The sequence below is a fragment of the Gymnoscopelus braueri genome (genome assembly GCF_963280865.1).
Source record: "Gymnoscopelus braueri genome assembly, chromosome: 10".
Classification (NCBI taxonomy): Eukaryota; Metazoa; Chordata; class Actinopteri; order Myctophiformes; family Myctophidae; genus Gymnoscopelus; species Gymnoscopelus braueri.
The window spans coordinates 31,231,112-31,249,132 of NC_137611.1; the positions used below are offsets into that span (position 1 = coordinate 31,231,112).

Below are 18,021 nucleotides of genomic sequence, written 5' to 3' on the forward strand. Positions count from 1 at the left end.
TATTCAGCGTGAGCTTATATTTAACATTTAAGAAATTATGTCTATAATCATAGGCATAATAGAGACACCGGAAGCTGTCTTAATGCTTTGACTAATACTCGCCTGTTTTGTGGTTTATACTAACTGTAATAAAAATTTATTTGGATAGATTGCTCTCTTTCTCTCTCTCACTGTCAACCTCTCTGTCTCTCACTCGCTCGCACTCTCTTTTGCTCCCTCTCTCCCTCTCACACACGCACACACACACACACACACACGCACACACGCACCACACACACACACACACACGCGCACTCTCACTCTCACACTGTTGAGCCTGAGAATGTTATTGGTTACCATGAGATGCTCGGTCCTTATGATATGGACCGCTTATTCAGCCTTTATAGATGAATGTATCTTAATCTCTCAAAGAAGCTGAATTTCTTTTATCCCATTTATGGATCTTCATTTTCTAATGCAGATGATACATTATTACGCATCTTTCATGTCTAGATGGCAACAATACAGTAAGGATTCCTAGGTTAACAAGTCAGCAGTGGTTTGAAAACTTTCGCATTCCAAATCCCCCATTCAGCAATAATACATGAGAGGTTGTGGTATTTTGTGATAATACCATTGTGTGGTATGATCACGATATATATCATGGCCTCGATTGCATAATTGCTTTAATTTTAACCAAATATTATTATGGTTGCGTTTCTGACTAAAACACCTCATGCATAGCATAATAGTGGCTTATTGTGATTATACAACAGAGAAATTTGATGTGTTACCATGGGGAGATCCAATTTGACATTTAAATTGTTGTGTTTTGGCACAGTGTGTCTTATATAGACCGTGTGAGAGGTGCTAATTCCTTCTGCAGTGGAAATGTACTACCAGGTGAAAACAGTGGTGGAAAGTAACTAAGTGAATGTACTCAAGTACTGTACTTAAGTAGAATTTTGAGGTCTTTTTTACTTTACTGGAGTATCTCCAATTTTCTAGAGGCCAATGTTGTACTTTTACTCCACTACAATTTTTTGAAAACTTTAGTTACTAGTTACTTTGTAAATTTCGATAATAATAAAAAAAAAACATACATACATTAACCTCTTCAGCCCTACAGTATATGTACTTTGGCTATTTGAAAATAGCCAATCTACAAGCTCATGGGACATTCTTCATAACTTTCGGTACTTTAAAGGGCCACACCATGAATTTCATTTTTTTTTGGGGGGGGGGGGGTATTTTTTGGGCTCCCCAGTGTCTCTTGTACCCCAAAAAATATATATTTTTAACATTCAGTCATTCATTCTCATTTCAGAGATTTTCAGAATGGGCGTGTCTGAACAGGCCATTTCAGAATGGCAATGCAAGTGACATCACTTGCCTTGCCATTGCATTGATGATGGCCAGACAGAATTGCTCAGTAGCCCCCCCTGCCCAAAAGGACGTTTTGGTATTGCAGCTGAAAGTGCTGTATAAGCCAGAGACAATTGACTTGGGATGAGTATATCTGAGTGATGATTTAGGCTCAAACCTTTTGAAAAAGGTTTGAGGGACATACACCATATGATATTAAATATCAAATATTTTTTTTAAATTCATGGTGTAGATCCTTTAAGTATATTTTCATGCCAATACTTTTATACTTTTACTCAAGTACATTTTTAATGCTTTTACTTGTAACAGAGTATTTCTACATTGCAGTATTAATACTTTTACTTAAGTAACAAATGTGAGTACTTCTTCCACCACTAGGGTGTAAATGGCATCTATCTCTACTCCACTATTTGCTTCTTATTCTGCATCTGTGTCTTCAGCATGGTTTTTGAACCAGTGATAAAACTGAAGGATGTGGGTTCTTCTGTTGAAATCAATCCTTCACTTCCACTTCCTGTTACCGCTGATTCCTGCTATAAAACCAGGAAAATGTTCCACTATTCCATGCGGTTTCTCATCCCTGGTACTCTCAACTGCTGATTTCCTGGCTGTACTGTTTTTTTTTTCATTCCACCATTGGTGCCTGTGGACTCTGTCGTTTTCTGTCGCCTGCCTGTTGGGAGATTAATAAAGAGATCACGGTACTCTAACCCACCTTGGCTGCTCTGTCCTTCTTTTGATAACTACAGTAAAGCATGCTGTAATTGAAACCATCATGATTTGTACCCCAGTTCATCCTTAAAGGAGTAGTTCACCCAAAAAATTACTTATTTTCTATCAATTACACATCCCATGAAGCCTTGAATTCATGGAGACATTTTCGTTTTTGTCGCATGTCTCTGGTAGGAGACACAAAGTTGACACTTTGTGTCTCCTACCGGATCCGCCGCTGATCATCAAATTATTTGCTTAGGAATGCGACAAAAACAAAAACATCTCCACGAATTCAAGGCTTCATGGGGTGTGTAATTGATAGGAAAAAAAGTCATTTTGGGGGTGAACTATCCATTTAACATGCTGTCCTACTAATTAGATTCAGCTTTGGAAAGACAACCCGTTGTTCAGCAGAGATGACAACAATCCAGCAGTCAGTCCCAGGGTAAGATGCCACGTTTCTTCCCTAGTACAAATATACCTCCTCTACAATGAACATGGTGGTTCAAGGAGGTGTTTTGTTTTTTTTAAAGCTAATTCTACAGGAGGCAAACTTCCCCATATCTTTATATTGTCTTTACCTTAATGGGGAAGGTAAAATGTGGGTTCTAAAGCTAATAATTTTACCCAGCTCCAAGTCACTGCTCTAATCTTTTAACCACTTAAACCCTATTGTTGAGCATCCCAGGGGTATTTGGGCACCTCCTTTTTTTGCCTCTTTTTGCCGAATGTTAGCCTATTATGACATACACAGTATAAGGATGCTAGAGTTCATGTGGTTAATAATACATTTTACATTTCATTATTTAAGTTCTAATAAATTGCCAGCAAACTACAACAATTCCCTTTTCTCCTTAAATTGCCTTTTTAATGCATCTTTGTACATTCTACCATCATGTGACATTATTTTCCTCACTGCAGGATCCACCTCTCTCTCAATTGGTGGCGTTTTCATTTGTTCAATCAGATAAATTTGTCATTTATAGCCCAGCTAGAAAAATGGACGGGGAGCTAGAAACAGCATTGTGACAGCAAATCCTCTGTTTAAAATGTATATTGTATCTATTGTACTTGGGAACAACATGAATCAGAATCAGAAGACTTTATTGTCATGACATGTGAACATGTTAGGAATTTGATTTGGTACAGTGGAGCACAGTTTACAACAGACAAAAACAACACATACTGTAGACTGGATCTTTCAACATCTCTGTTTAAAATCTCTGTATTTTATATATTTAGAGACTTGAAGAGAAGCAACAGGATGATAACGTTCTCGTCTCTCCCCTTCCTTCCCTGTTCTTTTTAGGTCATGTATTATGTCACTGGACAGCTGACCGCTCATAATCCAGCACCAGAAGAAAATACCCAATGCAAAGAAGAAGAGAGGGCACCACCCCGCTTACAGGTGGCCAATCAAAATCCTCCTGAACTAAAACATCATCCTGAGCTAATAACATATGACCACCAGGTAGCTTCTGAGCTAGAACCCGTAGTGGTGGCTGACCAAGGTGGTTGCTGCTCTGATAATCAGACCATGGGATCTGGACTGGCGCAAGATACAGAAGCTGAGAAAGATTCCAGTTGTCCTGATCAGAAAATGGAGGAGAAGAAACATTTGGTTCAGCAATTGCCTGTCCAAAACATTGCTCTGGAGCGAGATACACAAGCCGAGAAAGATGCCAGTTGTGCTGATAAGAAAATGGAGGAAGAGAAACATTTGGTTCAGCAGTTGCCTGTCCAAAACATCGCTCTGGATACAGAAGCTGAGAAAGATGCCAGTTGTCCTGATCAGAAAATAGAGGAAGAGAAATATTTGGTTCAGCAATTGCCTGATCAAAACATAGCTGTGTCAGGGAAAGTGGTGGAGCTACCATCAGCAGAAAATGATCCTACTCTTGATACGAGTCCTTGCCAAGAAAATGTGGAGGGTGTCGAAAAGGTCCTTTCCCCAAACCCAGTACCAACTGCGAAGACCATTGTGACAATTGTGACTTTACAAAAACAAAATGTTCTTGTAGCCAATATGCCAAGTCCTGAGCAAATCAAAAATGAGGAGGAAATTGTCCAACAGGTTCCAACAGTAATGAAGGTTGAGTTACCACCAGTGGTAGCTTTACAAAAAGAAACTTTTGCTGATATCAGTCCGGTGAGTCTGGATGAGAGGATTGAGGAGGAAGTGGTCAAGCAAATACAGACCCCGAACTCAGTACAACGAGACAAGAAGGTGATGCTAACGACAATTGTAACTTTACAAACAAAAGAAAATATCCCACATTTTGATGCGAAACATGAGGAGGTAGAGGACAAACAGAAACAGTTGTCTTCACCAAACACGGCAGTGGCAGGGAAGAAGTCAAATTTGACAGTCGTCGTAACTTTACAAAAAGAAAACGTTCCAACTGATGGGTTGGTGTCAGAGGCCACAGAACCGAGTCAGGGGTGTATATCTGTTAGTGCCACCCACAACGTTGCCCCAAATTCCGCTAGTTTCACCGACAGCCCAAGTTCTCAACAGCAGAACCATGAAGCACCACGGCAGACGTCCAGAGACCAATCGAGTTATGCAGATGAAGGCTGTAGCTTGAGTCCTGATCTGTTTGATGACGAGGGTCCTCCCCCTCCCCCACCCCCAACTGATAAGTTTTCTCTCAGGATGTCAAAGAACAGAGTAAAGGTGCAGTCTAAAGTTGAGCACCAGGACACAGCCAAAGCTAATAGCCCAGAGGTGCAGAGCGTCATGACAAACGAAAAGCAGGGGGAGCAAGATTGTGATCACAATGATGACTTTGACAATAAACCTATTATCATTGTCTTCAATGAGCCCATGGACATCCAGTCTGCATACAAGCGTCTTTCCACAATTTTTGAGTCTGAGGAGGACCTAGATAGGATTTTACCATCAGCAAGTATCGAGTATGAAGAGGAACAAAACGGAGAAGAAAGTCAGCAGAGTTGGAGTGAAACAAGTGAAGCAAAGTTTGAGGTGACGGCAAACATAAAACATAAAACACTTGATAGTAGTATATTTCCCAATACTGAAGACATGGGTAAATCAGGCTCTCCTTGTAAATCAGAAACCAAGAAGAAGTTCAAATTCAAGTTTCCCAAAAACAAACTGGCGGCCATCAGCCAGGCCCTTCGAACAGGAACGTCGAAACCAGGGAAGAAAACTCTTGAGGTTGTCGTCTACGAGGAGGAAGAAGAGTTAGCACCAGAGAACAGGTTGAAGGAGTCAAAGGAGACCAGGAGATTTGAGATCAACAGCATCAAACGACAGACAGAGTCAGGGAAAAGTGACACATTTAATAATGGTATGTCGTCTATCAACACCAGTCATCCAAAGTCACCAACTCGGACAGAAGAGCTCTGTAGGAGTGCATACAACTCAATAACTAGCCTAGAAGAGTCCATCAAACAGCTGGAAATAAGCGTGGACAACATTGGCACCGTCTCTTCCCCTTCATCCACCGTCTCTTCAAGTCCTACCACAGTTTCTAAAGAAGACCCTCAACCCACAGACAAAGTAAGGCGAGAAAGGGAGAAAAGTCCCTCCAAGAGACCGGGTTCTCAGATCTTGAAGGGCCCACAGCCGCCACAGAGTAAGAAGGCCAAAGCGCAGCCTCCCAAGGAGACTGTGGCTACATCTGCCAAGAGACAGGTCTGACGGGTCTAAAGTTCCTTTTCACTTACTGCTTAAACCTTGCTGGTGGCTGGGTCTCTGCTGTTACTGACTGAATGCAACAAGTATGTTGTCTGTGCTGCTATGAATCCTACATTTCATTGATCTTACCCCCCAAAATGAAATTACATCTGCCTACTAGCGGTGATGCAGAATTGTGAGTTTGGAGCTGTTGATTCTTTTGATTATGTGTTTTTTTTTTCCTGTTGTTTCTATTTATTTATTTAATCGGTCCCTTCTTACCGCATAGGCACTCAACAAGAAATGATATTTTTTTTGGAATGCTAACAATGTAATGATAAAAGTAGTTTTTTCAGGCATTTGTCACTACATTGTGACAAATACCTGTAAGTAAGTATAAGTATTTCATGTCAAAATAAACATTTCAGCAGAATCTCAATAAAATGTAACGAATCTGTGATAATCTGTTGATTGAACTGCCAAATATTAGGAACTGAAAGTTATCTCTAATCTCTAATGTATCCAATTTATGATTGAGTTACCTTTTAATATGAAACATCATTTAGTTGACTGCACAGATTTATAATTTCTTGTAGATGCTACTAAGGTTAAATAGCTTGGGAGCGCTTTGGCTGACAGACTTATCAAAATGTCATTCTCATCGGAGAACTGTCACTTTGATGTTGCTTTATTTATTTTCCTTGTAGAAAAGAAATGATGTATGGCTTTGAAAACCTCTGTCTGTTTTTATGCATGGTGTGCCTAATGTGAGTGTTACTAGGAAATGAATTGTTATGTGGGCACAACGACAATTCACCTCTTTCTCTTGTATTCTTATACTGTCGCTGTTGGGCAGAAACCTTGTATTTCCATATAGTATTTAATTTATTTGTATATATATATATATATATATATATATATATATATATATATATATATATATATATATATATATATATATATATATATATATATTAATAAATGAATGCTCCATTTCATCATTGTATGACAGTGTCATACAAAAGTAGCAAACATTTTTGGAAATATGTGAAAATGTTCATCTATAACAATAGGGATGCCAGGTTGAAAATGGGTCTGTATTTCATGTGTTTCATGAATATTTAACCAATGAAAAATATTACAGCTAGTGAGACAATAACTACATTGGGACACAGGTTCTTTTTTTCCCTTTCTTAAAAAGTTTTGGACATGCAAGGTTTCCACCCGATAGCGACCATATCTTGCACGCTACATAAATGTCCTGCTTTGGTGTGCGTTTCAAACACAACATTTGACTTGGATCTACAGTGTAACGTAATCACTTCTAACATGTAACTGCCTCTGTTCTAGACCTCCGTTGGCGGCTCCCCCTCCTCCGGACAGCGGTCCAGGTCTCGCCACTCGCCCTCCTCTGGTTCGCCAGAGAAATCGGCCAAGGACCAGCAGAGTCTGCCGGACCCCCAGAGGCCTTTCAGACAGGTAGTTCTACCCTGAGGAGTGAGGACGTCCGCTCTATTCCAGTTTGACCAAGTGTTGAATGGAAATCTCTGTTCAAAGTTGTTCAGTGCAGTGGTTCCCTAACGTTTTAGCTCAAGACCCAACAGAAACATTTGACGTTTGCCCGGGACCCAAACTAGTGAAAATAGCAGATCTACAAGCTCACAACGCGTCGCTTCGCGCACTCTCTGAGCTTGTAGATCGGCTATTTTCACTACTTCTTAAATATTTATTTATTTATAGAAATTATTAGATTTTTTACATTTTATTTATGAATTACTTGGAATGTGGAATTGTGTTTAATTGTTCAAAAGTTTCGATTTTCTTTGTTTAAACTTTTTAAAATCTTTTGAAATTATATTTATTTATTTTATGGAGGAAACGGAAAAAAGAGGATATTTACTCACGACCCATAAAAATTGGTCCGTGACACAAACATGGGTCCGACCCACTGTTTGGGAACGCTTGGTCTAGAGTACTTTAGGTTTGGTTTCAACAGAACATGATGTTTGAACATGATGTTTGGTACTTTCTGTACCAAACAGAAGATTACCAAGAAGTGTCCTGTCTGTCCATCCTTATGTCATTATTCAGTGAAGTGCAATTTTCTGTTTTCTGTACAGTGTTTAGTTGTAATGTCTCTCAGCTTCGCTGTGTTGCTGCTGTCTTTTGTCCTTCAGTGTGTCTATTGTGATGGCCGTGTTTTATCCTAAAGTATTTTGCTCTCTTTTTGTGCTTTTCCTTTTCCTGTCGCTGCACTGTTACTGTCCTCTTCACCCTGAGTCACTTCTTTCAATAAGCTTTTTCATTCTAACTATGTAAAAATGTAAAGATTTTGTTCACCAACAGTAAGTAGTGCAGTAGTTGTTGGGATGTATGAACACAATCATTCTCCACCACCTCTCTTTAAGTGTTTAAGTGGGAGAAAGAGCTCACATGAACCCTACAGTATGAGCCATGGTTTCCATGCAGGTCCTACAGTAGTTCAAAGTGGTTCGAAAACCACTGGCCAGAAGTAGGATTATTGAAGTCTGATTCACACTTTATAAATTAAGCATTACTGTACAATATTGATTACGCCCCGATAGCGTGAGTGTGTATGCCATCCTGTAACGCACGGGGGTCAGTAACATTATTTTCATAAGACACAGTGTACTGCCACGTTTTACATTCGCCCTAAAGACTTTTTCACATCATGAGTCTGTGGGTGTGTACACACTAAACACAAATGATGCTAGATAGCACTAAAAGTGGTTCTTTGGCTCGTAATCATAGGGGAACATCTTTTGGTGCTAACTGCTAACGCCCATCTTAAAGGTGGTGTATAGCACCTTTGTAAAATGGTGCTATTTAGCCAAACCAACTAACCAAATAACCAGTAGAGAACCTCTAAAGACACATACAGGGGCTTAACAGTATGCCCCTGTATGGCAGAGATACTGCAGTATATAGCACCTCAACCATCCTTTGGGGTGGTTGAACTGCAACTCATTTATTGTTCTTATACCTCTCGACTGTTATGTTTATTTGTTTGTCATTGTCTTGTTATTTTCTGAGCTGCCGCTTACTAAATGTCACTCAATGTCATTATGTCACTGCTCATTGAACTTCATAACCACTTAAACCCTACCATCATTGACCGTAGTCCCCCAGGGCTCTATACTTGGTATAGGGCCGCAGCTAGAGGCTATGGCTATGTGGGGGTCCTTGGCATGGACAAGTCTGCTTTAAAGGGATAGTTCACCCAAGGAATAGTTTTTTTCTATCGATTAGTCACCCCATAAAGACTTGAATTCATGTATATTCTTTAGTTTTTGTCGCATTCCTAAGCCAATAATTTGATGACCAGCGGAGCAATGGTTCCGGTAGGAGACACATTGTGTCTTTTACTGGAACCGCTGCCGGTCATCAAATTATTGGCTTAGGAATGCGAAAAGAAAAAAAATGGGGGTGAACTATCCCTTTAATTGCCATTCCCCCTTTGGGATGTTGAGTCCATGTGCTGACTTGGGGTCCGTGGTCTCTGTCCGCAGGCGAACAGCAGAGGTGCTAGAGCAGCAGCTGGGGATAGTAACCATACTTTCCTTGCTTTACCCGCTTCTAAGATCCCAGCCTTGTGTCATAGTTCTGGAAAACAGTCGTCCGTCAGTCTGTCTGCTCCTCACAGCCCTCCAAACCTCTCCTCTCCTGCTCCCTCTTCTGCTGCTTCTTCCAATTCCTCCTCCTGCATCTCGTCTGGGAAAGACTCCGTCTCGTCTCCTCAGTCTCCTGCCTGTCTGTCCTCTCCTCCTCCTGCTACCTCCTGCCACTCCAAACAGGCTCTCCTGCCTCCTCCCGGCTCTCCTGCCTCCGAGGCTTCCTCTCTGTCTCCTCTTCCTTCTCCTCCTCCTGTCAGCTCGCCGTCCCCTCACAAGTCTCTGATTCCATCTCTCAGTCTGAGTCGTCTCCTCCCCTCCTCCTCCTCCTCCTCCTCCTCGTCTAGCCCCGGCTCGTCTCCATCCCACGCTAGCGGCGGCGGCGGCGACCCCCGGGCCCCGCTGAGCCCCTCCCGCCCCCACGGCCCCCGCAGCGACGGCGGCGGCGGCCAGCAGCGTCACCTCACCCTCCCCACCAACACCACCTCCAACGCCCGCAACGCCCAGTGCAACTTCTACTCCTCCTCCTCCTCCTCCTACTCCTCCTCCTCCTCATCCTCCTCTTGGACCTCCTCTTCGTTGTCCCCCAACTCCCCCTCCTCCTCTTCCTCATCCCCTCCTTCCCCGTCCTCCTCCTCCCTCCTCCTCCACACCTCGGTGAGTCCGGTGGGCGGCGGCAAGGGCGGCAGAACTTTGGCGTCCGCCGGCTCCCCGGGCCACGGCAAGAAGCTGACCGGGAGCCACGGCGGCCGAGTCCCGCGAGCAACCACCGCGACGGCAGTGACCACGAAGGACATGCAGTGACCTGATGACACTGTGTGTTCAAAGTGCAAACCATACCATATCATATTAGCATACAGACTGTGAGTGGTGAGCTCCATGTGTTCAACCTTGTGACTTCAAGGGCGGACTGTTGCTCGTCGACTTCACCCATTTTCTTCATATGATTGGTCCTCACTAATGCTCATTATAATATGGTACCATTTTTGTCTACCCCGTCTGTGTCTCAGAGGAGGGCTGTGAACAGTTCGTGAACCCGCCTACCAGTGACATCATCGATGGGGAATCCAAGCTAATAGAAACGGCAGGCTTTCTATTCCTGGAAAGTTGGCATGCTATAATGGAAGCCATTGTTCTCACGTTAATAAAAATAAGAAATATCTGCCTAATGATGATGTCCCTGGTAGGCAGGCTTCTGAAGTGTCCACAGCCCTCCTATGGGTAGAATAGAACACAGGGTAGAATTCGTTTTTTTTACCATTTTATCATGAGCATTAGTGAGGACCAATTATATGAAGATAGGTTGAAAATGGGTGAAGTCGTCCTTTAAGTGATATTATTTCTATATGAGGTTTACCTTTTTATTGGGCATACATATGACCAATTATTTTTTACCTGGGAAGTACAGGGACTCTATTCAGTCCAACTGGAACTGCTAGGAGTGCAGGCAAAGACTGACGTTTATTCACCTATTTCGATCATCTCATCAAACATTACTATTTATGCAGGAAAAAAACGGGTGTTTTAGAATAACATTAAAACATTGATTGCCCATCCTGGTACTTGGTGAATATAGACCTTGTTTGGCTTCCCTCCAATTTGCTGTTGGTCTGAATTACTCATTCACAACATACGATATGTGCCATTAGCAATATGCAAATACAGAGCTTATTTGCTGTTAATTGGTGCCAAGTGTTTCTGACTCTTGATGTGTAAGAAACGTGTGGATTCATTTGATGGTGTTGAATATATATTTGTTAGAAAAACACAGGCCCTCAAAAAAGTTGTGTGATATGCAAATTTTATCTTTAAAAAAAAGAGATGTGAAATATATTGTTTATAGAATTTATTGTGTAAAGGTATCAAGGCTGTCGGTGTAGATTTTAAATGTCAAATGAAGGCAAAGATGTATAGCTACAGATATGCAACATCTATACAATATATATAGAGGTATTAGACACGTTTTATTTTAATTAGAGCTGTAGTGAATTGTTTGAATAAACAACTTTTTTTTTCCTCCAAGCTCTTACACGCCAAGTCAACTTATTCCTGCTTTACAAAACAAAACCAAAAGAAATCTACAGATTCTCTGGAATCATAAAGACAACGTTCGGTATGAACACACCACCAACTTACAGACATGTTGCAGATGTACAGCATACCATAATATATACCATGGTTTCTTTGTATCCAACAAAATGTATCTGAATCAGCAGCTCTGAGTGCTTAAAGGAGTAGTTCACCCAAAAATGTGCTTATTTTCTATCAATTACACACCTCATGAAGCCTTGAATTAATGGAGATATTGTTTTTGTTGCATTCCTAAGCCAATAATTTGACGACCGAGTAATTGGTCAATAGGTGACTCTGCCGGTCATCAAATTATGGGCTCAGGAATGCGACAAAAACAAAAAAAAACTCCATGAATTCAAAGCTTCATGGGGTGTGTAATTGATAGAAAATAAGTCATTTTTGGGGTGAACTACTCCTTTAACATTATCTCATGCCCATCAGTTAAGGTTCATTCAGATGGCTGTGATTTTTCTCCCAACGGTTTCATATCGTCGCAATTCTTTGGTCTGAACTATAGGGTTTAGGAAATGAATTTCTATTCAGCCATGTAATTGTCTTCCAGCAGTGTTGGATACCCCGCCGGCGTGTTGCTTTTATTTCTCTGCCTTCTGGGGCAGCAACTCCCAGTATATGTGCTGAAATGCCAAAGTGTTCAGTTTTGCCATATGATGACAACTTTTTGACAACCTTTTTACTGTGTATTGTGGATAAATTACCTTTTCAAATGGCACCATGCCATTTTGATATCTACAACTTTGGATTTGGTATTAAGAACTGTGAAACACCCTGTTATAACTGGCGTTTACAATCATAACCTAGTTATTAATGTTTTTAAGTGAGAGAAAACAACGCCTTTTTGAGTGTATACAAATAGTATTTTTTGTTACCTTGCCAAAGCTCTGACCTATGCATGCCTTTTAGATATTTATCTGTCCATTTGAGAGACCTTATTTTGTGTTTGCACAGTCCTGTAAATAATTGTGTTATCTGATTTTGTAAAGATGTCGGCCATGTTGTACAAAGGTCTTGTAGTACTCAGATGGTTGTGAGGTTGGGAAACTAATTAATAAAGGGCTTCCAAGACTGTTGAAAAGGTTCATGGGTCTGCCTCTGTGATGTTCCAAAATATGCCATTATTGTCATTCGCCAGAAGAGGGCAGTATAGACATGCAAGTGTAGTGACGGTGATCCAGAAGAGCAATTCAACCTCCTCAAGTCCGCATCTTCTGATCATTATTGTTTGCTATTAAACCTATTGCGCATTTGTGCTTTGTATTTGACATTTTGTTCAGTTAAAACTAACTGTCGAATTTGTATAATTTCTCGGTTTGAAACCCAAATATAGAAAAGCAATCGTATAACTTCTTCTGAACTACAGATACTGCTCTGTCAATACGCCTAGATATGCCGATGTATCTTCACAGACTAATGAGACACCCAAGGTCTGTAATTGGCAAAATTATTAGTAATTAGTTCCATCCCCATGCTAATTAGCCTGTATGCAAATTGCGGGCCTGATGAATCCCAATGCCCTCTCTGTGTAATTAGGCTGTAATTCCTCTGCAACCAATCTAGCAAAGGGGAAGTTGGCTAGTCCAAAAGTGTGGAGGAGAGATGCAACACAGAGGGGAGGTGGAGGGGGCTGGGGAGTAATTAGAAGTATCTCACTTCAAGCATTCAGAGATTAATTACAACATTTCCAATGTCCCCATACTTTCTTCTTCTTATCCCCCACAACTGGGCTGCGTCAACAGAGGACGGCCACAAACCAACAAGGAGACTCAGGCGCTTGTTAATCAAAGATGTGGCTCCTTGATTTGCATTTCTAATTGGAGTTAATTAGGATTGCCCAATTAGTGGATGTGTGTGGATGTGGGACGTCTGTCTACTCTGTGGCAATTGAGACTGTTCTTACTTACTATGGATTTCTTAACTGTGACTTTCTTATTTGCCCGATGATGTCCTTATCAACAGTGAGAGGAAGTAGCCTAATTCACACAATGGGCAGACAGCCTCAGCTTGGGTTTAAATTGGAATACCATGTCAACCAATTACATGAGAGCACTTCCATTAGGCTATATCTCTGTTTATATAGGCCTATAATTTGAGTTATTTGAAATTGTCTACATCCAGACCATTTATATTTGTATGTATATAAATAAAACATAATATTCCAGATATGTATTGGCAAAGGGGCACACACAATTCAAATGCTTAGCTTAGTAGGCCTACTCAGGAGGATGCCTCAGTGTCTCTGGTTAGGCCTACATGTTACTCATTCTCCTCACAACTGGAATGGGGAGGGAAATAATGTCCATTGCTGGTGTGCTATATGCCTTTTCTGTGGTCAAATTGTAGAAGACACCATTGATGTTGCTTTCTAATCCCTCAGTTGATGCTTTTCTCCAGACCAACTTCAAATGGAAAGGAAACATACCTAATATAATGTTGTGTTGTGACAATAATATCAATTTTCTTAAAAAAAAAAAAAAAACTATTAAAAAAGTATCAGATCTGCAAGCTCACAACACATCGCAATATTAAAAATTCCAGCCAATATCAAGTCTCATATCACGATATCAATATAATGTTGATGTACAGTATATTTTACCAAAAATAAGAAGAAAGCTGAATGAATGACTCATTGATTAATTGATAGATTGAATACTTTAAAAAACTAAATTCAAATAGTATATTACACAAGTAATGCTAAAAAGGATAACACAAAAAGCCTTGAGGGCTTGTTTCCATTGTGATACTATTGTTTCCATTGTGGCCCTCTTCCATTATATGCATACCTGCCAACCTCAGACCGTCAGAAAACAGGAGATCTTTTTTCTAGGGGGGTGGGGGTCATACTGACCATGCCCCCAAGCGGGAGGTCAGGGGGTTCCCCCCCCATGACATTTTTAACAGAGTACATGTAATTTCCAGTATGCTGGTGGATTTTGGGAGTTTGAGTCACTAATTGAGTACCCCAATTGAAACAAGCCAATGGCTTTCTTGGGCTTTTTTTTTTTGACCTTGTATTATTTCAACTGTACTTTCATGTGGGTTTTTTCTGCAAACTTATAAAGTAGTCAATCAAATTAATCAATCAATGAGTGTGCCAGAATCAAAGTGGTATGGGGAGTAATCATTGCTATGTGTATGTTAGTCTGTGTGTAACCCTATGAGTCATAGGGCTACTAGAAATGTGTGATTTAGAGGTTTGATTTGATTGAAGTACTGTATTTAGAAAGACATGGAAACAGTACATGGAAGTACAATTCACAATACAAGGTCCGCTAAACTGGATCGCTCATAAAAGCACGATGGCTTATTTAAAATGAGATCCCCACGCACTCAAATCAGGTGTAGGTGAATGTTCCCAATGGAGGGCACAATAGTTATACACTATATATTCAGGAACTGCTTCCTCTTCTGTAAGCTTCACTTCCAGGTTGTTTTAGTTGCTGTGAACAACTACTGGTATGAAAACACACACAGAATAATCATTTAGTGTCGATTATTTCCATAATACATCAGAGCTAATGAGCCATTCTCTTATTGGAGTCCCGACCAAAGAGAATTCAGTCAAGTTTAGTGTTGTTGTGAAACCACTTGGCCCAAAGTTTGTTGCTAATGCTAACTATGTCATAACATACTTTATATGCGGTGACTGCTCATAAGTCCGACATCCCACTACTCCGACTACGTGGCTTCCGCGTGCGGTTAGGGTTAGGGGGTACCGCTCATAATTCCGACGTCCCACTACTCCGACTACGTGGCTTCCGCGTGCGGTATTACTAAGTTTTCAAATAATTGCAGTGGAGTAAAGCATAGTATTTGCCTCCGAGATGTTTCTCAGAGGCAAATATCTTCTTTACTTTTTTTTACCCTCATACAAGGTTATTACGATTATGCATGCTCCTCATGGTATCACAACACCACCAAGGCCTTAAAAACTAGGCTCCAAACATTCCAAAAACAAACTAGTAAGGCTACTTCTTGGCCTCAATCACAAAACCCATCTAACCCCTGCTCACTTTGCTAGGATTGGATGGCTTAGGGTTGAAGACAGAGTATAGCAACTTACAATGGGCCTGGTCTTCAAGATACACCACAACATTGGTATCCCCCTGTATTTGTCAAAATACTTCCAAAATGTTAATGAAGTCCACGATCATAACACCAGAGGCAGCTCCACGAATCATGTTCAACCCAGATTTGGCTCAACAAGGGGAATTAACTCGTTCTCATGCTATTCAACAAAAATGTGGAATGCCCTACCAAAAGGAGTAAAGGAGAGTAAAACCCTACTCACTTTCAAAACTGCCCTAAAGATACACCTTCAGGAGGCTGCAATTCGAAAATGGCCCCTGTCTAAGTCTTAACCCCCCCCCCCTCCCCCTCCTTCAGGAGGCTGCAATTCGAAAATGGCCCCTGTCTAAGTCTTAACCCCCCCCCCCTCCCCCTCCCTCCATGATTTTTTCTTCTCTTGTACATAGTTTCACTCTTCATACCAGTAACCTGTAAGCTGATTGTATGACGTTCTGTATAGTAGTGTGTATATCTGTGTCTCTTATATTTATCATGATTTGTTTGCATGGGGATCTCATTTTAAACAAGTTTAGTGCTTTATGAGTCTTCCAGTTTAGTAGACCTTGTATTGTGAATTTGTACTTCCATGTACTGTTGTTCTCATGTCTTATAATAAAGTACATCAATCAATCAATCACTTAAGTACAGTACTTGAGTAAATGTACTTAGCTACTTACTACTTACACCATTGCAAGCCAGTGTTAAAAAAATAAAAAAGAAGAGGAAAAACGTGGCCGGTAGCTGCCTCAGGAGTCCTTGACATACAGTAGAGAAATGTGTCCTTTTAACCATGGGGCCACGGCTGGCAGGCCATTAGCCCTCCACACCTGTCTCTCATCACATATGGAAATCTAATTAACCACACGTAATGTGTACCAGTCACAGCCATGTCACTCAAGTCTGTAGCCGAGTCCAACATTCAGCTGCTATCAGGCCACACCAATGTCAGAAAGAAATTAAGCTTTACTGTCACAATAGTATATAACCTACATAATAGTATCATCTAATGATATCTAAATTATACTTGCTAGTAGCCAATGATATCTAAATTATATGTGCTAGTATTTAGTAGCTAATATATTAGTTTTCTACGCAAATCCATTTTTCATTCCTCCCTTCCTGACCTAGTGCTGTCCTCTCTTCCAGTCCTTCCTTCTCTCCTCCCCTTCTTCCCTTCTCTACTCTCCTTCCTTCCCTCTCTTCCTTAATTCCTCTCCTTCCTTGCCTCCTCTCTTTCCTCTCCTTCCTCCTTGACTCCTCTCCTTCCTCCCTTCCCTCTCTATCTATAAGATTTCAGTTGGATTCTTTGCTCTAACCCCCCCACCATATTGTCTGGAAACAAAGGGGAGGACACAAATTCCTGGCCCTGACAAGGTATCCCCAACATTTTGAAGAATCTTGACAATTTTGGAATACTTTTTAAAAAGTTTTAAATACAAATCTTTCTTATGGAGCCCCTGGCACAAACTATTTTCAGATGGGGGTCCGTGGCCACTGTATTTAAAGGGGCAGCCATAGCTGAATGGGTAGATCCTGCCTGGTGAACAGTCTGAGGTCACAGCTTTGAGCCCCAGCAATGTGTCAGGGTGTCCCTGAGCAAGACACTTAACTCCTAACTGAAAACGGAATTTCCCCCATGGGATCAAATAGGTCTTATTATTATTAGAAGGGTGGGGTATAGGTACAGGTACAGTTATTTACACCCAAAGTGTACAGGCCAGGAGTTGTAAGAGACACATGTTCACCTCCTTGGGCCTTTAGCATTTTATTTTAAGTGATGAAAACAAACATTTACAGCAATGAAGTAGGCCTACAGTATGTTTACTTACGTACTGTACTTTTTGTACATTTTGGAAAATTATGACTTCCACTCCACTACATTTGTAGACAAATATTGTACTTTTGACTCCAGTGTGTGTCAATCTTTTTTGGGCCAGTGCCCTCACACCCAATTAACATGCAAGCTTTATTTCTATTGTGTATTGCGTTGCTTACATAATTCAGAAAACACATCTAATCATTTTCCAAATATCAGCTACTTGTCAAGCAAATGTTACACCATATTATACTGGCATCGCAAAAATGTCATGCTGTTGTCAAGTCATAATGTGTCCATGACTGTACAGTATGAAACGCAGGCACACAGACATTTGAACAAAGACTACATATTTATTCCAAAAGCAGTGGGTATTTTGCTTAATAAAGTAGCTACCTACCTAACCCTTCCTCATACATCTCTAGCGCTATGTAAATACAGTATATGCCAACCGGCCCTTGCAGCAAACACACATAGTATCTGGCACACGACCTTGGCTGAGGCGCTGCCTAATTCAGGCTGCTGTAGTTTTGAGGGCACCACCGGAGGCAATGTTGTACGCCACGCTATACCCACCCACCGCCGGTGCCAAGAGATGACCCCAGGCAATCTGTCTGACAGCTAGCAATTAGAACTTCACCAGTAACTACCCCGGCCCCTCCTCATTAACAATTAATTAAATCAACTCTATCAGG

General features: G+C 41.0%; 1 protein-coding gene across 5 annotated transcripts in view; it reads left to right on the forward strand.

Annotated features, from left to right (window-relative positions):
* LOC308093269 (uncharacterized protein) overlaps positions 1-9,879 on the forward strand; it is a 94,635-nt gene extending 84,756 nt beyond the window's left edge. For all 5 annotated transcript variants that reach the window (XM_080439542.1, XM_080439543.1, XM_080439544.1 and 2 more), the window contains 4 exons: positions 2,459-2,524; positions 3,389-5,740; positions 7,073-7,201; positions 9,702-9,879. In XM_080439542.1, coding sequence (XP_080295668.1) covers positions 2,459-2,524; positions 3,389-5,740; positions 7,073-7,201; positions 9,702-9,728 — 2,574 coding nt within the window. In that variant the 3' untranslated portion in view covers positions 9,729-9,879. The remainder of the gene's footprint in view (positions 1-2,458; positions 2,525-3,388; positions 5,741-7,072; positions 7,202-9,701) is intronic.
* Positions 9,880-18,021: the final 8,142 nt, after the last annotated feature.